This window comes from Eubalaena glacialis, chromosome 6 (assembly GCF_028564815.1).
Source record: "Eubalaena glacialis isolate mEubGla1 chromosome 6, mEubGla1.1.hap2.+ XY, whole genome shotgun sequence".
Classification (NCBI taxonomy): domain Eukaryota; kingdom Metazoa; phylum Chordata; class Mammalia; order Artiodactyla; family Balaenidae; genus Eubalaena; species Eubalaena glacialis.
Window position 1 is genome coordinate 112,502,232 of NC_083721.1, and position 18,900 is coordinate 112,521,131.

The following is an 18,900-nucleotide window of genomic DNA, read 5'->3' on the forward strand; positions in this document are numbered from 1 at the left end:
CAGAGAAGCTGTAATATTCTTAAATAAAGGATGATCCTTTAATTGGAACCAATTTCATACACTGCACCCCTGCTAAGTGGCAATGGCTGGTAATGGTTTCAAAGTGCATTTAACAGGGAACAAATTCTTTCCCTTCTCTGAATAGAATTTGAGTCAGCTGCTTCCTGTTTATTCCCATTATCAGCATTTTTATTCAGAACCTCATTAACTCTTGTTTGGACTACTTTACAAATCTACTGATTGGTGTTCCACCTCCAGCCTTTTCACTCTATAATTATTCCAATACCCCTGCCAGAGCTATGTTCCCAAATTTCAACAAAGTGCATGCCACTTCTAAGTCAAAGTCCTGCTACGGGCTCTTATTCAACACCTCCAAGCTCTGGGGTCAACCTACCTTTTTCAGGTTCCCACTACTTCCCTTCACCAAGTATTTTCTACATATCTATGACTCTGTTTATACATGTCCTCTACCTGGTATACCTTCTTCTATAAAACCCTCCTCCATTCTTCAAGACCTATTGTAAATTCCAATTCTTGCTTAAAGTGGTCCCTGATTCTTCCATCAAAAAGTTGAACTCATATAACACCTTGTTTTTGATTCTCTTCCCAACACCTGCTGCCCTATATTATAATCTCTGCATACACTTCCTCACTGCCCTCTATTATACAATTCTTGGGCATCTGTAGTACATCTTAATTATCGTTGTAACTTTTACAGTGCTTTTTCAATTCTCCATATCTGTTGAAGAAATGAGTGAATATATAATATAGCCTAAATATTAATCTATGGGTCAAGATGCTCAGAAGTTTAAAATTATTCATTAGTCTTATCTAGTGTTTATTTTGGGCAAATTACTTAACCTCTGTGACCTAGTATTCATATATATATATATATATATGAGGGTAAGGGATTTTTAGTACATTTTTTACTCACTTAATGGATATAAAGCATTATACTATATAAATGCTAGAGCAGAGAGAAAACTTTCAATTTTCTGGATCATGGTAAATATTGCCATAGGATAAGTGTGTTTCAGATTCAACTATTGTTAAAATTTTTTATCTGTTAATTCAGAATATACAAAGATGATATAATTTATATTTCACATTCTAAAGATACAACACAATTACACTGGCTTTACAATTTATTATTACACAGGGCTAATATTTTCAAAAGAAAAAGTAGAATTTCTTCCTTAAGATACCACAGACACTGCCTTAGGAATGCTTCCATTATTGTCTATCATGGTTTGGAATCATTAAAGGTGCCCTGCGCAAGTTACAGTATACATTAATTATATTCTTAAAACATGAAAGTAAAAAAATCCATAATTATTATGGGATTTGTGAACTTTGGACACACACCAAATTGATTTCCTGTGCTCAGTAAGAGTCAACATGATGGTTCGGAATTTTCAGCTACAGAGAATTAACCCTTTTAGGATACTAGGTTGATCTATAAGTGCAATATTATAATAATCATAAGAACTTTAAAAGATAAAGCTTGAGAAAACTTGTTGCATAATCAAAAAGAAATTAGCTATAACTAATCTGTAATATTACAAAAACTTTTAGACTAATAGAACATTAAAAGATCTTAGCTAACATAATTTTCAATATTAATTTCTCTTCTAGTCAATTCTATTGCCAGAAAATATAACTTTTAAGTAGTTCTGACTAACTATAGTCATTTAATTCAATAAACTTTTAAAAAATACTGCTTGAGAAATCTATGTTAACTATAGAAAAATTCCCCCATCTTTGTCTACCAATCTAAGTTTAAGAAAAGAAACAAATAGTATTATAATTTCCTAAGGAATATTTTCTATGATATTCTTTTCTTTTGACACCTATAAATTCTTCCATTGAAGTCATGGAAAATGTATGTCTATAGGGAAATTAAAACTATTAGACTTAATATCCATTATATGCATTTGAGAGCCCTATTTTGCCATAATATTCACAGGTTTCTTAACATTCCTGATACTCTTTCATGACAGGAGTTAATCAGTGCAAAAATCAAGGAAAGTTTGAATGTGTTCTTAACCCTCAGGTTACATACTCTAATGCTATTCTCTTTTCTAAGTGTCTTTCTTCAAAAGATATAAGCACACAACCTAGACTGCTTCAGATGGTCTAGGTTGAAATAAATGTAAATATTGTCTCTATGTTTATCCATGGAATTACCTCTCTGACATACGTGTGGAATATAATACAGCCTGACTGCAGATCATGATTCTATTCTCAGAGTGACTATTTACCGAATTACTCATTGTAAAGTAAGAGTGTAACAACAAACTGAGAAACCAGGTTTTGCATGGATGGTCTCTATATCACTTTAGAAAAGCTTATGGGTGACGTTCTTTACAAATTTAAATATGTTCATAATTTAGAAAAAATGTATCCCCATGGTTCCTGGAGAACTGAAATTGCAAGATTGTGGAAAAGCATGTATAATATGATAACAAAGACTGTTGCCCAAAATATTCTCCTGTGCTTTTACTAGAGTTTCCACTAGCTTTTGCCATCCACCTTATGTCATGAGTATTTGTAATCTGAACATGCAAACACCAGATCAAAAACACTGAGGTCTGGTGGAGTAGTCTCCAGAGTGTGGCACGAGTATTGTTGGCATTATACAAGATAATTTTAGGGGGTATATTAACAACATTTTGTATTTTAATAGATACATATTTATCTTAAAGTATATTAAACTCATTACTTTATAGTTATTCCTCCTTGGGTCAAGCTTCCTTTTTATATAAATTTAAGTTTAAAAATGGAGTGCATTTAAAGAAAATATTAGGTAACCACAGTGTAGGTGCTTCTGACAAAAGTCATGATGGAGGTTTGGGACTCCCTGGTAAGCGGAAAAGTGAGGTGGAAAGGTTGGGTTCAGGTAATAGTGGTTCTAGCTCAGTCACTAACTAGCTGTCCCACCTTAGCCAAGTTAGACTTCTTTGAGCATCTGTTCTTTATTTGTAAAGAGACTGTTGCTCTTTCCCTCTAAGAAGCCGGCTGAGGCCGCTGGTACAGCCATGGCCAAGATTAAGCCCCGAGACCTTGGAGGCAAGGAGGAGCTGCTGAAACAACTGGAGGACCTGAAGGTGGCGCTGTCTCAGCAGCGCGTCGCTAAAGTGACAAGAGGCGCGGCTTCTAAACTCTCCAAGGTCCGAGGTGTTAGCAAATCCATCCCCGTGTTCTCACCGTCATCAACCAGACTCGGAAGGAGAACCTCAGGAAACTATATAAGGGCAAGAAGTATAAACCCCTGGATCTGTGCCATGTGAAGCCGGCTGAACAAGCCCGAAGGGAACCTGAAGGCCAAGAGGCAGCTGCGGAAGGAGCCACACCCACAGTGGAAGTGCGGGATCAAGGCCTGAGCATCCAGGCGTCAATAACACACGACTAACTGGCAAAAAAAAAAGAGAGAGATTGTTGGGGATGGCCTCTAAGATCCACTCCAGCACCACCATTAGATGACGTTATGTTCTCTTGTCAAATGCATTATAAGTATGCCAATCTCTGTAAAACAAAAGCAAGCATTGTTAAGACTTTATACACGATGTGCTCACTTAAACTAGTCAGGGAAGTTCGTGGAGCTAATGTGGAATTTTTTGAGGTTAAAACACCCTAGATTAGATCAATTCTTTGAAAGATTGGATATAAACTTGATTTTGCTTAGTAACTTTCCTTTTTTTTCTAATGGGAGGGATTCCAAGTACCTTTGGATTCTCTCATCTATATGGTGGCCAAATAGCAGAGAGTTTTATGTGCCATATTTCACATGTGTTAGTATCATTCTAATCTGGGAGTAAGAAGCCTGGATATCTATGATGCAGTCAGATGAAGGATTTGAGTAAAATCAGTCATGGAAGAAAAATACACTATTATTAGATGGATAAAATGATAAATAAATACTAGAGTAAGGTAAAGAGTTGTGTTTTAAGACACGGGAGGAGCCTGAAGCTTTAAGATTACGTAAAATAGCTGGTCTGGTTTCTGGTTTTAATTTTTCACTCTGAAAATAGAAAACATGTTAACAAGATGCCCATTCTCAGGGGTAATACAATTTGAATCCCAAATTAGCACTACGTGCATCTACTAAACTGTCTTGAATTAGTTCTCTACACAATGGCTCCAGAATACTAGTTAAAACCAAAATCTGACCTGGAATACCAAAAAGCATTCAATGCAGAAAATCTCTACCAAGTAATATTTTCATGGCCAGGCTCCTTGTTATCAAAAATAATCTCTATAGTTTGAGAAATAAACCACCTTTTTCTTGAATTGGAGTTTCTGTCCCTTTTTCTAGAGGGTCCCCAGACTGTCTTCCTGACGATTACCTATCATTACTTCTGACCACACTTAAAAAGAAATTAGATTAACCAATTAGATTGTGAGGTGAAAAAGAGGAACTTTTGATTATGATGAACTTTGTGAATATTTGAATAAGCATTTTGAAAATTATCAAATTATGGATTAAGTCCTTTCATTTTCTATTTGGAATACTAATTACATCTATTTAACCTATTCAGTTCAACAAACAAATGAACAAACACCAACAAAACCAATAAAATCTATTATTATTATTATTATTATTATTTTGTGGAAGTAGATATGCTTGTAATGGTGCAAAAAAAGTAGAAAAGATGCTATGGGTGAAAAATTTTACCTATGATCTCTAAAAGGGCATATTCATAGAGCACATCGAAACACACAATACATAAATATAGAAATTGGCCCTCTGGAATACCAACAACTTCATTATCTGTTGCAGTTTCAAAGGCCTCTAGGAAAATGTGGTCTCACAATTGGTTAGCTTTTCCAACTGTCTTGTTAAAAATATCTGTAAGTATGCATTCTTAATCTGTGGTAATAATTTGATCATTTTCATCCTCGTACAGTGAGTTTCTGGACTCAGGGAAAGACAGGCATGCTGTGTGGAGCTGCTCCTGACTTTGGCTCCATCACTGCTGACTCAGTCTCCTCTGCAGAATGACAGCCAGTCTCTGCCGGGTCTCACTGACTGAAGACGGTCGACCCCGGGGAGGGTGTGGCTGGGGGAATGTGGGCAAACCTGAGCTGCTGACCCTGCTGGGCTGAGTTGAGGCTGGGGAAGCGGTGGGTTTCGACACTCCGTGCAGGCCGGGGAGTTTGATTCTCTTTTCGGAGTTCAGTCTTGCGAGCCTCCTCTCTCCCTGACTGCTGCTAGCTGCAACAGAGGAGGTTAGGCTGCCCTGGCTGAGGGAGCATGGTGACAGGGGTAACCGTCCACCGCGCTTCCTGAGCTCCAGGAGCTGTTCTCTGGCTTGACTCAAAGCCTCCGTCAGTTCAAAGCGTTCTTCACACTCTCTACGCACTGTTTCCTGAAGAAAAGTGTTCTGCAATGAGAAAAAGGAAAGAAAAAGCAGCCCTAGCTTTAAACAGTGTACATATGGATAGCTACTGGCAATGTAAATTGAGAACTGAACTGGAAATCAGAGGTCTATGTTCTTTGACAGGGACAAATAAGTCAAAAATGCAAATGACCTGTGAAGCTGGAAAGAACTTTAAGAGAACATTTGGTTCAACCCTCACAGTTTACAGAAAAGGAACCAAGAGTCAGGGTCACTCAGATGATAGTGGTGGAGTTGGTACTAGAACCCAGAACGTCCAATGCCTACTTCAGTGGGGTTTCAACTCCTCTGTCCCTGAGACAGTCTGTCCTGCACATGTGACGTCTGTAGTTAATATCTATAGTGCAATTAAGTATGTTATTTTATTTATTTATTTATTTTAAATACATTTATTTATTTATTAATTTATTAATTTTTTGGCTGCGTTGGGTCTTCGTTGCTGTGCGCGGGCTTTCTCTAGTTGTGGCAAGCGGGGGCTTGTGGAGCACGGGCTCTAGGCGCACGGGCTTCAGTAGTTGCAGCACACGGGCTCAGTAGTTGTGGTTCGCGGGCTCTAGAGCACAGGCTCAGTAGTTGTGGCACACGGCCTTAGTTGCTCTGCGGCATGTAGGATCTTCCCAGGCCAGGGCTCAAACCCGTGTCTCCTGCATTGGTAGGCGGATTCTTAACCACTGCGCCACCAGGGAAGTCCCAAGTATGTTATTTTATAATGAAGGGAAACTGCAGTACATGACAGATAAAAATTGCTCGAATTATAAAATTGAAAGAATAAAATATATCAGCTCTAGCATTTAGATAATAAAATCAGTAATTTTATGTGATGCTTTCTCAGTAGAACTTAAATATACTGATGATCTGCTCTTTTGTAAGATATATATTGAAATAAAGAACAAAATCTGCTTTGAACTCCACTCAGCAATCATGTATCAAGTTACTAGAAGCTGTAGTGGATACAGTTCCTGCCCTCAAGAAGTTTGCAGCATCATAAGTTTGGGCAGAGCTGCTTTTTATGTCCCCAACATTGGTTGGAGCCAAGGGTGGAAGCTATGAGGGTTAAGAGAAGGAAGTATTTTTTAATAGCCAGAGCTGTCCAAGGATACTCTGAAGGGTTGAATCTCACTTGACTGGGAGGTTTTGGAGCAAACTTAAGCTTCAAGCGTGTGACTAGACTAGAGATCATTACAACTTCTTCAAATGATGAGACTCTACATTTCTAGTTGAAGAATGATAGCCATCTTTCATCTATGGAATTCATCAAAATTACTTCAAGCCCCGTGGTAAGAATTAGGTCTTGGATCTCCCTAATGTCCTGACATTCATGTCTGCAGGATGTCAAAAAAGAGATTGAAAAGTAAACACTTCAAAATGGTATCCAAATAAGTAAACACAATTCAAGTGATCGTGCTGTAGGATTCTTCAGCTGAAAATGACTTTCCATCAGGTTAGCTTGTTTGTAAAAACAGCCAAGGCATTCCCAAGTCTGAGGCTCAGTGGAAAGCATCCTCCTAAGGGCTTACTGACTAATCTGCTGTCAGTGGAACTAAATAACAAAACATCAGGGAAAGTAGCATCTTCCTGTATTTGAGTTTCTTGTGATTACGGTCAGAGCTCCATCCAATTCCAAATTTGGTAATTAAAATTGCAGAGTATGGAGCAATTTCAGATTAACAGTTGTACACTAATATTCTATAAAATCAGTGGCATGTCTGGGTCAAAGCCTCATCATTTACATATATTAGTAATAGACATATATGAGCCACATATTCACATTTTTTTTCAAATCATGGGGATTAATTCCTTACTTCCAGTTATTATTATTATTATTATTATTTTGGAGGAACAGGAGACCAAGGATGGTGTTTGTGGCTTTATCATCTGGTTCTCATTAACTCTTCCTGAAATACTTGTTAAAAAGGCAGGAGAGGGAGGGCTAGAGAAGAGGTTAATAAAGTGCCTTGTTAGGTGTCATCTCATTTCTTGCTCCCAACAATTATATTTGACAAAGAAAGACACTGAAGATCACACTGGTATGTAACTTGCTGAGAGTAACCCAGCTTTGAAATGGTGGGGCCCCTGCCTGCCTCCAGAGCCTGGCTCCAAGCTGCCTAGGCCTAAATTAATTGTCTAATTAATTATATCAAGCATGCAGGGGCCATTTTGTTCCAGAACATTGAAGCAATAAAAAACAGTAAGACATCACATCTGGTTTTGCCCAACTTCTCTAAACTTAAACTAAACTTTCTTTTAAAAGGAAAAAGCATCAATGCATTTTGTTCCCTGTCTACTAGTAGAGTAAGCAGGCAAAATGTATTGAAGTGATTAGATTTACAGGGCTTTAAATAAGTTAGTATAAAAACTCTCTTGATTAAGAAAACCATGGGAAAGAGTTAACGTTATGTGAATATATAAAAGAAAAAAATTATAGAAGTTAACAATGCGGTCAATAAATGGGTGACATGAATAAAAGGTACACAAATATGGAAGGATAAAATGATGGGTGATGTGATGACAACGGCTCTCATTAAAAGAAAAATAAAATTCAATCCATTTACTAAAATTAAATTCAGGGACTTCCCTGGTGGCTCAGTGGTTAAGACTCCGCCTGCCAATGCAGGGGACACGGGTTCGAGCCCTAGTCCAGGAAGATCCCACATGTCACGGAGCAACTAAGCCCGTGTGCCACAACTACTGAGCCTGCGTGCCTAGACCCCGTGCTCCGCGACAAGAGAAGCCACCGCAAGGAGAAGCACGCGCACCGCAACAAAGCGTAGCCCCTGCTCACCGCAACTAGAGAAAGCCCGCGTGCAGCAACGAGGACGCAACGCAGCCAAAAATAAATAAATAAATAAATAAATAATTAACTAATTAAATTCAAGTCTCAAAGGAAAGGAGTAGTGCTCTATGGAAAACATCCATAAAGCAAGTCATTTAAAAGCTATTTCGGGCAAGTGACACTACACTGAAGGAGGAAATGAAAAGGTGGCGCGAACCCAAAGATGTCCCCATAACAAGTACAGTGGGAGCACCCACTCTACCCGTCAACTCCAGATTGAATTTTGGAAGGGCTGCTGACCATCTTGGTCTGGGGCCCACTGCTCTGGAACTCATCCTTCTTCAAGGCTATTAGTTTCCAGAACAAAGGACAAATTCTCTTTCTTCTATTATTCCCCAAACCAGGAGAACCTCTAAACTGAGAACAGGATCCAAAGATAGGACTTCTATTTTTATCTTTGTCATAAACACTATGAAATCTCAGATGAGTCTCACAATATCTGTATATCCTCTGCCACCATTAATTCCTCCTTTAAAATTTGGATTATAACTCAGTTTTGTACAACATGTAGTTCAGATGTTAGAATTTATTCAATCATGGAATAAACAAATGGAAACGGAACACATCCAGTTTAGGGGACTGCTATTTCAGAGGTGGAGTGTGTGTGACAAGGCATGACAAGAGCACACGTGGATGTGGCCAGAGTCAGGGAGACACATTAGTGGAAAATTCCATCATATGTGGAAAAGAATCATTCACTCATGGTTAGATTGCTTTCAGCAATTTAGGCAAAATGTTTGTCTTTTGGGGTTGTTGATCTTTTTGTAAGGTTGTGTTGCTGCAGAATTTTAATATGTGTTTTCACTGAACAACATAGGAAAATGTCTAAGATGGAATATGTTCAGTAAGACTGAAAATCATGGGCAAACATGAGTATAATCAGTGAAGCTATAGCATCTAAATGTTTTAGGTAAAAGTATCTTGGCCATATTTTAGCATGGTAAAATAGTGTTATCACTGGATTGCAACTAGACTGTAAGTCAAAATGGAAAGGGAGGCATGAGTCAGGTGAAGAGGGGCAGTGAGTACAAATTCCTGGCAGTGAGAGAGGGAGAGTCACGTCTCAGAACGACACATGGCTTAGTGTGACTCAAGGGCAGAGTGCAGAATGGGAGGAGAGACCAGGAGAGACCAGGCAGGGAGGAGTAAGCAGGATGAGATCAAGGACGACTTTGACAACCTGCAAACATTAGAGTTTTAACTTAATTCTGAGGGCCATATGGAGTCATTGAAAGGTTTATTTCAAGCAGGGGGCTGGTATTGTCAAATCTGCAATAAAGGAAGATCGCTTTGTCAGCTCAGTAGAAAGTAGCCCTGAGTGGGGCAGGATGGGAGGCAGGGAGGATAGGAGCCCAGTTTTCATGGAGGAGGTCCCTATCCCGAGTGGCCCTTGGTTAGGGCAGTCTAGGAGAGGGGGAGCTAGCATTCCTAGGTCCTTAACCTCTGCCAGTTGGTTGAGAGCATTATCTATAGATATGTCTACAACATTTTCAGATGAAGGCCACTTTGAATGGACTTAAAATATGGCTTAATTGCACTCCCACTGGGAAAGTAAATTTTGAAATGAAAATATAAATTAGCTCACCATCTGTTTGAAATTTCTAATATTAAAAAATGGCCAATTTCCCCCACTCTTTGCAATGTAAGAGTGGTTTATTTTTATGTTTGTTTTCATTTTTATCCTTAGAGACAGCTGGATTGCTTTCAATTCCAAAAACAGTGGAAGAAGCAAGAGAAGGCTTTGCTGGGTAACTTGATCATTCTGAAGGTGAGAATTCCATTTGTGATGGCAATCAGCTGTATTTGGCATAATTTGGGGGGAACATGCCAGGAAAGCAAGTCCTCAGTGAAAAAGAAGCACAGATGGGTGTCTTTGTTCATCCTTTATTATACCCAGTTAGGTCTGAACCAGTCAGGCGTTGATCAGATTACAGTTTCCACCAACCCAAACTAGATCTATCCTAGGCTGGCCAACTGGGTGGGGAGCTGAGGTGAAAGGAGACTGTGGAAAAGGTGTGGAAACCAGAAAGATGAGTAGGAGTTAGCAAAGGACGTGCCCAAACTTCCATTTAAGGCTTCTGTTCAACTAATCTGATCGGCCCCAAACACTGCTGAAAAACAGTGGAAATGGCCCTTTGGAAAGGCATGAAGGAGAATCTGAATAAATTTCCAGGAAAGAAGCAAAACGGATGTCAGGCAGGTTGTTCTTAAAATTGTATTTCTATGCTTGCAAACATAATGGACACTGTGAAATAACTATGGCAGACTTCAAACCAGAAGTAGAAACAGAGGGCAATACTCCCTTGGACTGATAGGCTTCAAGAGCGGATTTTCAGGATGGAGAGGAAGAGCCCATGAAGACACAGTGTTCAGAATTTACTTTCTAAGTCAGGAAGCCAACTTTAATTGAGACTTAATTAGTATTAATTAACTACAACAAAAAACAATTTCTCCGTATTTTTTTCTCATTCTGTCAAATTTCTGTCATCCATACTCTGCATCAGGGCTGACTCTCCAATATGTGAAAGACAGTCTTGCCTGGATCTGCCTCTCCACGACTGGAGATCCTCAATCTGAGCCCCCTACCCCTGCCAACCAACCCTAGGAATAGCCCCTCCGTACCTACACCCCGTCCTCTCCTGTTCCCTGTGGAGCCAGAAGTTAGAGAACCTCCCATTTACCCCTTTACTCTTTGGAAAAGACTCAGATGTTCTCTTTATTCAGGCCCAAATTGAGAGCTACTCATTTTTTAATTTACTAACTTTGGTTTCTCATAAATGGAGTTACCAGAGAAATGTGTAGCATTTTCTCTATATCAAATAAATACAGAAATACAGTAAATGCATATCTTAACACTAGGCAAATCCCTCTTGCAGAAAAGCTATTTATGTTTTCAAATGTATGTATTCCTAAATTTTAATTAGACCCATCCTTACTAGATGTATTAGTAAACTTTCCTAAATAAATAGGTTTTCTGTTTTTAAAATAGGCTTTACATTTGTAAGATATTCAGAACACCAAAAAATTTAAAAGTCATCCATAATCCCCCCAATTTTAAAAAGCTATAAGAAGTGAAACCTCTGCCCATCTCTTCTTATCCCCCCGGTGGTAACCACTGTAAATAGTTTGGGGAAAATTCTTCCTTCACTTTTTCCTGTCATTTCTCCATGTACGTGATCCTATAGAGAAACATATATACTCTCCTTTTTTGTTTTTTAAACACAAACAGATCCAAGATGCCAAGAGATGGTCAGGTGAACCAACAGAAACAACAAAAACAGCTGTTGTAAAGAAAGAAAGCAAATACACATCTACAATGCATTAGCCACAATTCTGACATCCAAAAAGCTCAGTAAAGAAAAATGTGTCTAACTTGTAACATTTGGTAATAAAATCTGACTGGACTGATAATCCTGTTATTTCACTCAGTGGGGTCATTCCTGTGTTTCACTGCAGAAATATTAATGTCACTGCATGGAAGAGGCTATCCTAGATCTCCAGGGGCATATGCATTTTGCTAACTTTCTAAAATTCAAAATTGAATTCCAAAACCTATCTGAAATCAAAGTTCTTGTACAGGAGATTGTGAGCCTAAGTTGCATGCTCCTTTCCTTAGACACTTTCTTTCCTTAGAGTCCTTGCTAGTCTCCTCCAGTTTTCCTCCTACCTCACTAGCCATTCCCTCTCTGTCACCATTGCCGAGTCTCCTCCTCCTCCCAGCCTCTCAGAGTTGGAGCGTTCTCAACCCTCTTCTCTGTTACCTCATGCCCTGGGTGATCTCATTCAGCCCCAAGGCTTAAGTATCAGCTACACATGGACGTCTCCGAAATCAGCATTTCTAGTCAGCCTTCCCCTGAACATACTGCCCATTCAACACCTCCATTTGGATATCTAACAGACATATTAAGGTTAACATGTCCCAAATCAAATTCTTGATATTCCTCCCCAGTTGTATTCCTTGACTAGTGTTTCCCATCTCAGTAAACGGCACTTTCACTCTCAGTTGTTGAGATTCCAAACTCTGGAGTTATCCTTGACCCTTCCTACTCTTTCACATCATCCAACCCATCACCAACTTCTGTTGCCTCCATCTAGGAAATATATACCAAATCTGGCCACTTGTCACCTCCTTTACCACGATGACCATCAATGCTTTTCTAGACCTTTTCAAGGACCTTGTAATAGGTCTTTCTGCTTTCATTTTTGGCCCCCCCCCACCTTGCAACCTATTTTCCACAAAGCAGTCAGAGTTATTCTCTAAAAATAAGTCAGATCATGTCACTCCCTTGTTCAAAATTCCCCGGTAGCTTTTCATCACACTTAGAAAAAAATCCAAAGTCTTTACTGCCTTCAAAGACTCCACATGAATTGGCCCCTCCAACCTTGCTTTCTACCACAACCTCCTTGCTTACTAAGCTCCAGCAATGCTTGCTGACTTCCTTGTGGTTTCTTGAAGGTTCCCAGGATGTTCCTAGCCACAGGGCCTTTACACTTCCTGTTTGCTCTGCCTGGAATGTTCTTTTCCTCACTTCAGGTCTGCTTGAATATTATCTCCTCAGAGAGTCCTCTGACTACCCCATCTAATACAGCACCTCTCCCTCAGAAAGTATGCCTTTACCCAAATTAATATTTCTTCTTAGCATCTATTAAAAAACAACTATTTACATGTTAAATGAGTGCATAAACAACTGCATTAGACCTATAATGAAAAAGGATAAATATGTATATTATGTGTATATACATATATATATATATATATATATATATATATATATATAACTGAATCACTTTGCTGTACACCAGAAACTAACACATTGTAAATCAACTCTACTTCAATAAAAAAATAAGATTAAAAAAAACAAAAACAGCCGCATTAGGCACACAGATGTACACCCAAGCTTGCCTCTGGGATTCTGTGGGTTCATGGAGGAGCTCTCCTTTTGTTCAGACTTGAAGAATAAACAGAAGTGTGTCAGGCACCTGTTACTGAAATTTAAGCTAGAATCTGCTTTGTCTTAATTTTTAAATTTCTCATAATCTTAAAAAATATCTCATTAAGCTTCACATTCTGTTGTTTATTTGCTTTACTTATAACTTTCCTGGTTTTTCTTCTATAACCTTGTCCTTTATCCTTTCCTCTGCTGCCCTGTCTATCAGCTCCTCTTTATAATTTACTCCTTTCCATTATTTTAAATTATTTTTTAAAATTAAGGTAATATATTACGCATAGTTAAGAATTAAAATACTACAAAATTATAATGAAATAAAGTACTCCTTCACACTTACAAGTTCTGCCTCCCAGGAACAACCATTTTCAGGTTTTTAAGCTGTTTCTTATGATATTTATCTCCATAGTCCTAAATAATATCATTATACAGCTATCTCATGGTTTTCAGTTTTGAAGTCGTTATGTACTGATTTCATAGAATGAAAGATGAGGATTTAACTTCCTATTTCAACTCGTAACAGTTGTTTCTCTTCCCCCCATTAGGAGATGTTTCTGCTCCTTTGGGAGAAGCTTCTATCACAATTTTATTGGAAAATCTTCCCAATTTCTATAGTAATTTTCAGTCAAATCTATATTCCACCTTATACGATTATAGTATATAAATATTATGTACATCTTAGCCATGCAGTGTACTATGATTACATTTTCTTTCTTGCAAAGTTTCCTTCTAGAGTTTATTATTATCCCGTTACTTATCTGCTTAATTTTCTAGGTGTTGATAACTAATTTTTCACCAAACCTACTTACAGAAGTGTAAATATCCTCTCAACATGTTTAAGCACTCCATGTAATCTATCAGTTCTCTTTTTTCTCAGAGACATACTTCTAAAAACCCTCCATTCTTCTGCTGAACTCAACCTGGTTATTCTCTAAATCTGTTGCACTGCCGTCATCCTTGGATTTCTTCCCACCATCATCCTGGGGAATCCCTCTACCTCTCTCCTGTGCTGGAACGCTCATTTCCTGATTTCTGTGTCTTCTCCCTTCTTAGTTTACTCCCTCTTTGTGGTGTTGTATATCTTCTAACAGCTTCCTGAGAAAGGCTGCAAGGGAAGTACCATTTTTGAGAACTTTAATGTCTGAAAATATCCTTGACACTTGCATTTAATTGATCATTTAGCAGGATATAGAATCCTAGGTTGGAAAAAATTTTCCTTCAGAATTTGGAAGCCATTGGTTTCTAGTTTCTACTGCTGTTGTAAAGATGCCATTTTGATTTCTAATCCTTTTTAAGTGACCCCTCTTTTTTTCCTGAATGCTTTTAAGTACTTATGTTTGTCCTTAAGGTAATGACATTTCATGATGAAGTGCTTTGGTGTGTTTGCTTTGCCATCCATCATGCTGAGTGGACCCTTTCAATATAGAAATGCCCTTCAGTACTTCGAAAAATTATTGGATTCGTTCCTGGATAGTTTTCTCCCTTCCATTTTCTCTGTTCTCTCTTTCTGGAACTCCTATTAATGAGGTATTAGATATCCTGGCTTGATCTTCTAATTTTCTTTTCTTCTCTCCATCTCTTTGCCTTTTCCTTCTACTTTCTGGGTGATTTCTTCATCTTTATCATCTAAGCCAAATATTAAATTTTTTATTTCAGTTCTTGTACTTTAATACTCATTCCTGTTCTTTTTTTTTTTTTAATAGCCTTCTGTTCATGTTTCATGGATACAATATCTTCTCTTTTCTCTCTAATGATATTAACTGTGCTCTTTTTTGAAGCTCACTTTTGCTTCCCACATTGTTTTGTATCTGTCTCCTATGAGTTCTTTTTTTGCTTATTTGTTTGATCCTGACTTCTGCCTTTCATGTTAGAGGTGCTCCTCAAATGACTGGGGATTCTTGGCTTTTTGGGTTTAAAAATGAGTCTTCAAAATGTTACTGGAAGCTCTGTGTGCCTGCATAAGGGCTTATTTACCAGTATATGTCTCAGTGGGTAGATTGGACATGGATATAACTTTTACTTAAGAATATACAAACAGCTCACGCAGCTCAATATCAGAAAAACAAACAACCCAATCAAAAAATGGGTGGAAGACCTAAATAGACATTTCTCCAAAGAAGACATACAGATGGCCAAGAGGCACATGAAAAGATGCTCAACATCACTAATTATTAGAGAAATGCAAATTAAAACTACAATGAGGTATCACCTCACACTGGTCAGAATGGGCATCATCAAAAAATCTACAAACAATAAATGCTGGAGAGGGTGTGGAGAAAAGGGACCCCTCTTGCACTGTTGGTGGGAATGTAAATTGATACAACCACTATGGAGAACAGTAAGGAGGTTCCTTTAAAAACTAAAAATAGAACTACCATATGACCCAGCAATCCCACTTCTGGGCATATACCCAGAGAAAACCATAATTCAAAAAGACACATGCACCCCAATGTTCATTGCAGCACTATTTACAATAGCCAGGACATAGAAGCAACCTAAATGTCCATCAACAGAGGAATGGATAAGGAAGATGTGGTGTATGTATACAATGGAATATTACTCAGCCATTAAAAGGAATGAAATTGGGTCATTTGTAGAGACGTGGATGGACCTAGAGACTGTCATACAGAGTGAAGTACATCAGAAAGAGAAAAACAAATATTGTATATTAATGCATATTATGTGGGATCTAGAAAAATGGTATAGATGACCTTATTTGCAAAACAGAAATAGAGACACAGACGTAGAGAACAAACGTATGGATGCCAAGGGGGTGGGGTGAACTGGGGATTGACATATATACACTATTGATACTATGTATAAAATAGATAACTAATGAGAACTTACTGTATAGCACAGGGAACTCTACTCAGTGCTCTGTGGTGACCTACTAAATGGGAAGGAAATCCAAAAAAGAGGGAATATATGTATACGTATAGCTGATTCACTTTGCTGTACAGTAGAAACTAACATAACATTGAAAAGCAACTATACTCCAATAAAAAAAAAAAAACCTTTTAATTAAAAGACCCCAGTTGTCAGTATCCAGAGGTCTTTTCTTTTAAGCTAGCTCATTTCGCCACAGAGGGCTCCTCCAATTTCCTGGATGTTGATAGATAAGCCTGGTTGTCTGTTTTGGGAAGTGAGTGGGTTACAGGGACTGGGAGGTCTCACCCTATAATACACAGACCTTCAATCCAGCTCTTGCCTTATCCCATATTCTGCTGCTGTGTATCCTCAAGACCGAAGCCTCTTGCATTCAGTTTTTCTAGAGTGTAAACCTTTGGTATCCTGCCAGGATGGTAGGTGGGGGCCGCTTGGGGGTTAGAGAGGGCATCTAAGCATCTATTTGCTCCTTTTACAATAATTCAAACAGCCCTGTTTTCAGATCCACTCTTCTCTCCCTCTTTCAGAGATATCTGGTGTCCTCAATTTCTGAGCCTTTCCAGTGTCATGTCACGTGATTGGGTTTGCTCCTTTTAGAATTCCGCATACTCCCACACTCTCCACAGGCCTTAGGTTTCAATAGCTAAAGCCTGCTGATTACCTCTCATCCATACCTTACTTTCCATTTTCCAAAATTTAGTCAACGTCTTTTTCATCTAGTGTCACCTCCTTTCTTGTTCTTTTTTCCTTATGGATTTATTCACTTTTTATTAATTTACTGTCATTTTAGTGGTGTTTGGGGATGGAAGCAGAGATAAAACATATGCATTCAATTCTCCATGTTTAACCAAGAGCACTCCCTCCTATTTTTGAATCTTTCATTTTCATCAAATAGCTGCAGGAAGTAGTAGAATTTAAAACTTCTGCCCCTTATGTTTTCCTTATCTATAATTTTAAGACAACAAAAATATTGAACTCTCTGTACTGGCTTTCCTTTGATAGTTGTACATGAACTGTTTTTTCAGATTTACCACATTCTTCCTCTGGATCACAAGGCCCCTAACATCAGGGTCACACTGTCTTGATAGGACTCATACAGAGCTAGTAGGAAGGAAAACTGGCAGCAAGAAGCATGTGATCTATTTTAACCTGACTTTAAATGATAATGTCCTGTTCTCTAACATATTATGTTTCTTTTCTGACTTCCTACTTTTTTTTTTTTTTTAATGTTCCAATTTTTATGTCTGTGTCTTCGCCCTATATAGAATTTCAGGAGCCCCTTTTTCACATTTACATTTCCCATACAGTTTTACTTCCCATTTTCTTTCTTCTTATTGACCTGCACCTTTTGTTGCCTCACCTTCTTGACCCTTGTCTCTGTGGCAGCTCTCCACTAATCCCTGCTCCATGCAGGAATGTCCATTTTGCCCTTTAGAGGCTATGGCTTTCCTCCTATCCTTGAGAACTTTCTTTATACAATTAAAAACAAAGTTCTATCTATTCTCTGGCCTCTTGAATGAGAGCAGGGCTTTCCTCCCCTTAATTAGCTTCCTTATTAGACCATTAATTTATCTTCTTTCTAATGGGAATTTGTTCTCCACTTAAATGAAGCTTTTTTTTTCTCCAGAACCTGAGAAATTTCAAGTGTCTGGAATGCATGGTCACAAAAAAGTAGTGCTTTTCACTTTACCTGTTAACAACCTTGATTCTTTCTGGCTCATAACTCCTATCACTTTTATTAGCTCATTTCCTATTTTTATAAGAATATTCTGGACTTTAGCATTCTTAACCAGAGAAGCAGCCTTAATTATTTACTCTTACAGCTCAGTTGTAATTATTTAACTTCTAATGGAAAGTCTGCCCTCAGGCATGTCCTTAGGTAACTACTTTTGCACTGATCTCTTTCTATTCCCCAATAATGATCCACGATCATTTATATACCAACTCAGTGTCTTGTATCTTTCAAAAGTCTGCATTTAAAAAAATAAAACTTTATCTCTAAGTGGCTTCCTTTTACAACTAACAAGCAGGAAGAACTCCAAATGTAGCTCCTTTTGTGTGAAAAAGATATTTGCTCTCCACTTTTAGCCTAGCTTTTCTTGCCAAAATTACCTCCAGAGGCCCTGAGATTGGCAGCCTCTAAAATGGCTCCCAGTTATCCCTGCCCTCCTGCTATTCACAGCCTTGTGAAATCCCTATGTGTTGAGTGTGGGCTGGACTTGTTGTTTCATCTCTAATGAATAGAATGCAGCAAAAGCAGTGGGATGCCACTTCTGAGATTAGGTTACAAAAAGACTGTGGCTTCTATCTTGGGCACCTTCTCTTGCACGCTGTCATTCTCACTTGCTTGTTTTGAGGGAAGCTAGCTGCCACGTTGTAGGCTCTTCTTTGGAGAGGTTCATGTTGGAAGGAACTGAGTGGGGACCTCTGACCAACAGCCAGCATTGAACTGAGGCTCTCAGCCCAACAGCCATGAGGAAATAAATCCTGCTGACAACTACATAAGTGAGCTTGGAAGCCAACGCTCCCTCAGTTGAGCCTTTAGATGAGACTGCAGCCCCTGACACCCTAACACCAACCTCATGAGAGGCCTTGAGCCAGAGGCATCCAGCTAAGCCCCACATTCAGATCCCTGACACTCAGAAACTATGAGATAATAAATGTTGTTTGAAGTACTGATTTTGATGACAATTTGTTATGCAACAATAGAAAACTAATGCAATTCCTTATGGCCAATTTTTTAGCTTTTAGTCTGTGCTTTTTATATGATAAGTTTCTTTTTAGGCCATTCTTTCCTCTGGATGTCAATTTAACTGCTCACATAATATTTTCTGTA

General features: G+C 38.4%; 1 protein-coding gene and 1 pseudogene across 1 annotated transcript in view; one reads left to right on the forward strand and one right to left on the reverse strand.

Moving 5' to 3' along the window:
- The first annotated feature begins 3,038 nt into the window (after positions 1-3,038).
- LOC133093591 (large ribosomal subunit protein uL29-like) lies at positions 3,039-3,383 on the forward strand (annotated as a pseudogene).
- Positions 3,384-4,872: 1,489 nt separating this feature from the next.
- LEKR1 (leucine, glutamate and lysine rich 1) overlaps positions 4,873-18,900 on the reverse strand; it is a 218,398-nt gene continuing 204,370 nt past the window's right edge. The window contains exon 11 of the mRNA XM_061192760.1: positions 4,873-5,384. Within this exon, the coding sequence (XP_061048743.1) occupies positions 4,971-5,384 (414 nt within the window). The 3' untranslated portion in view covers positions 4,873-4,970. The remainder of the gene's footprint in view (positions 5,385-18,900) is intronic.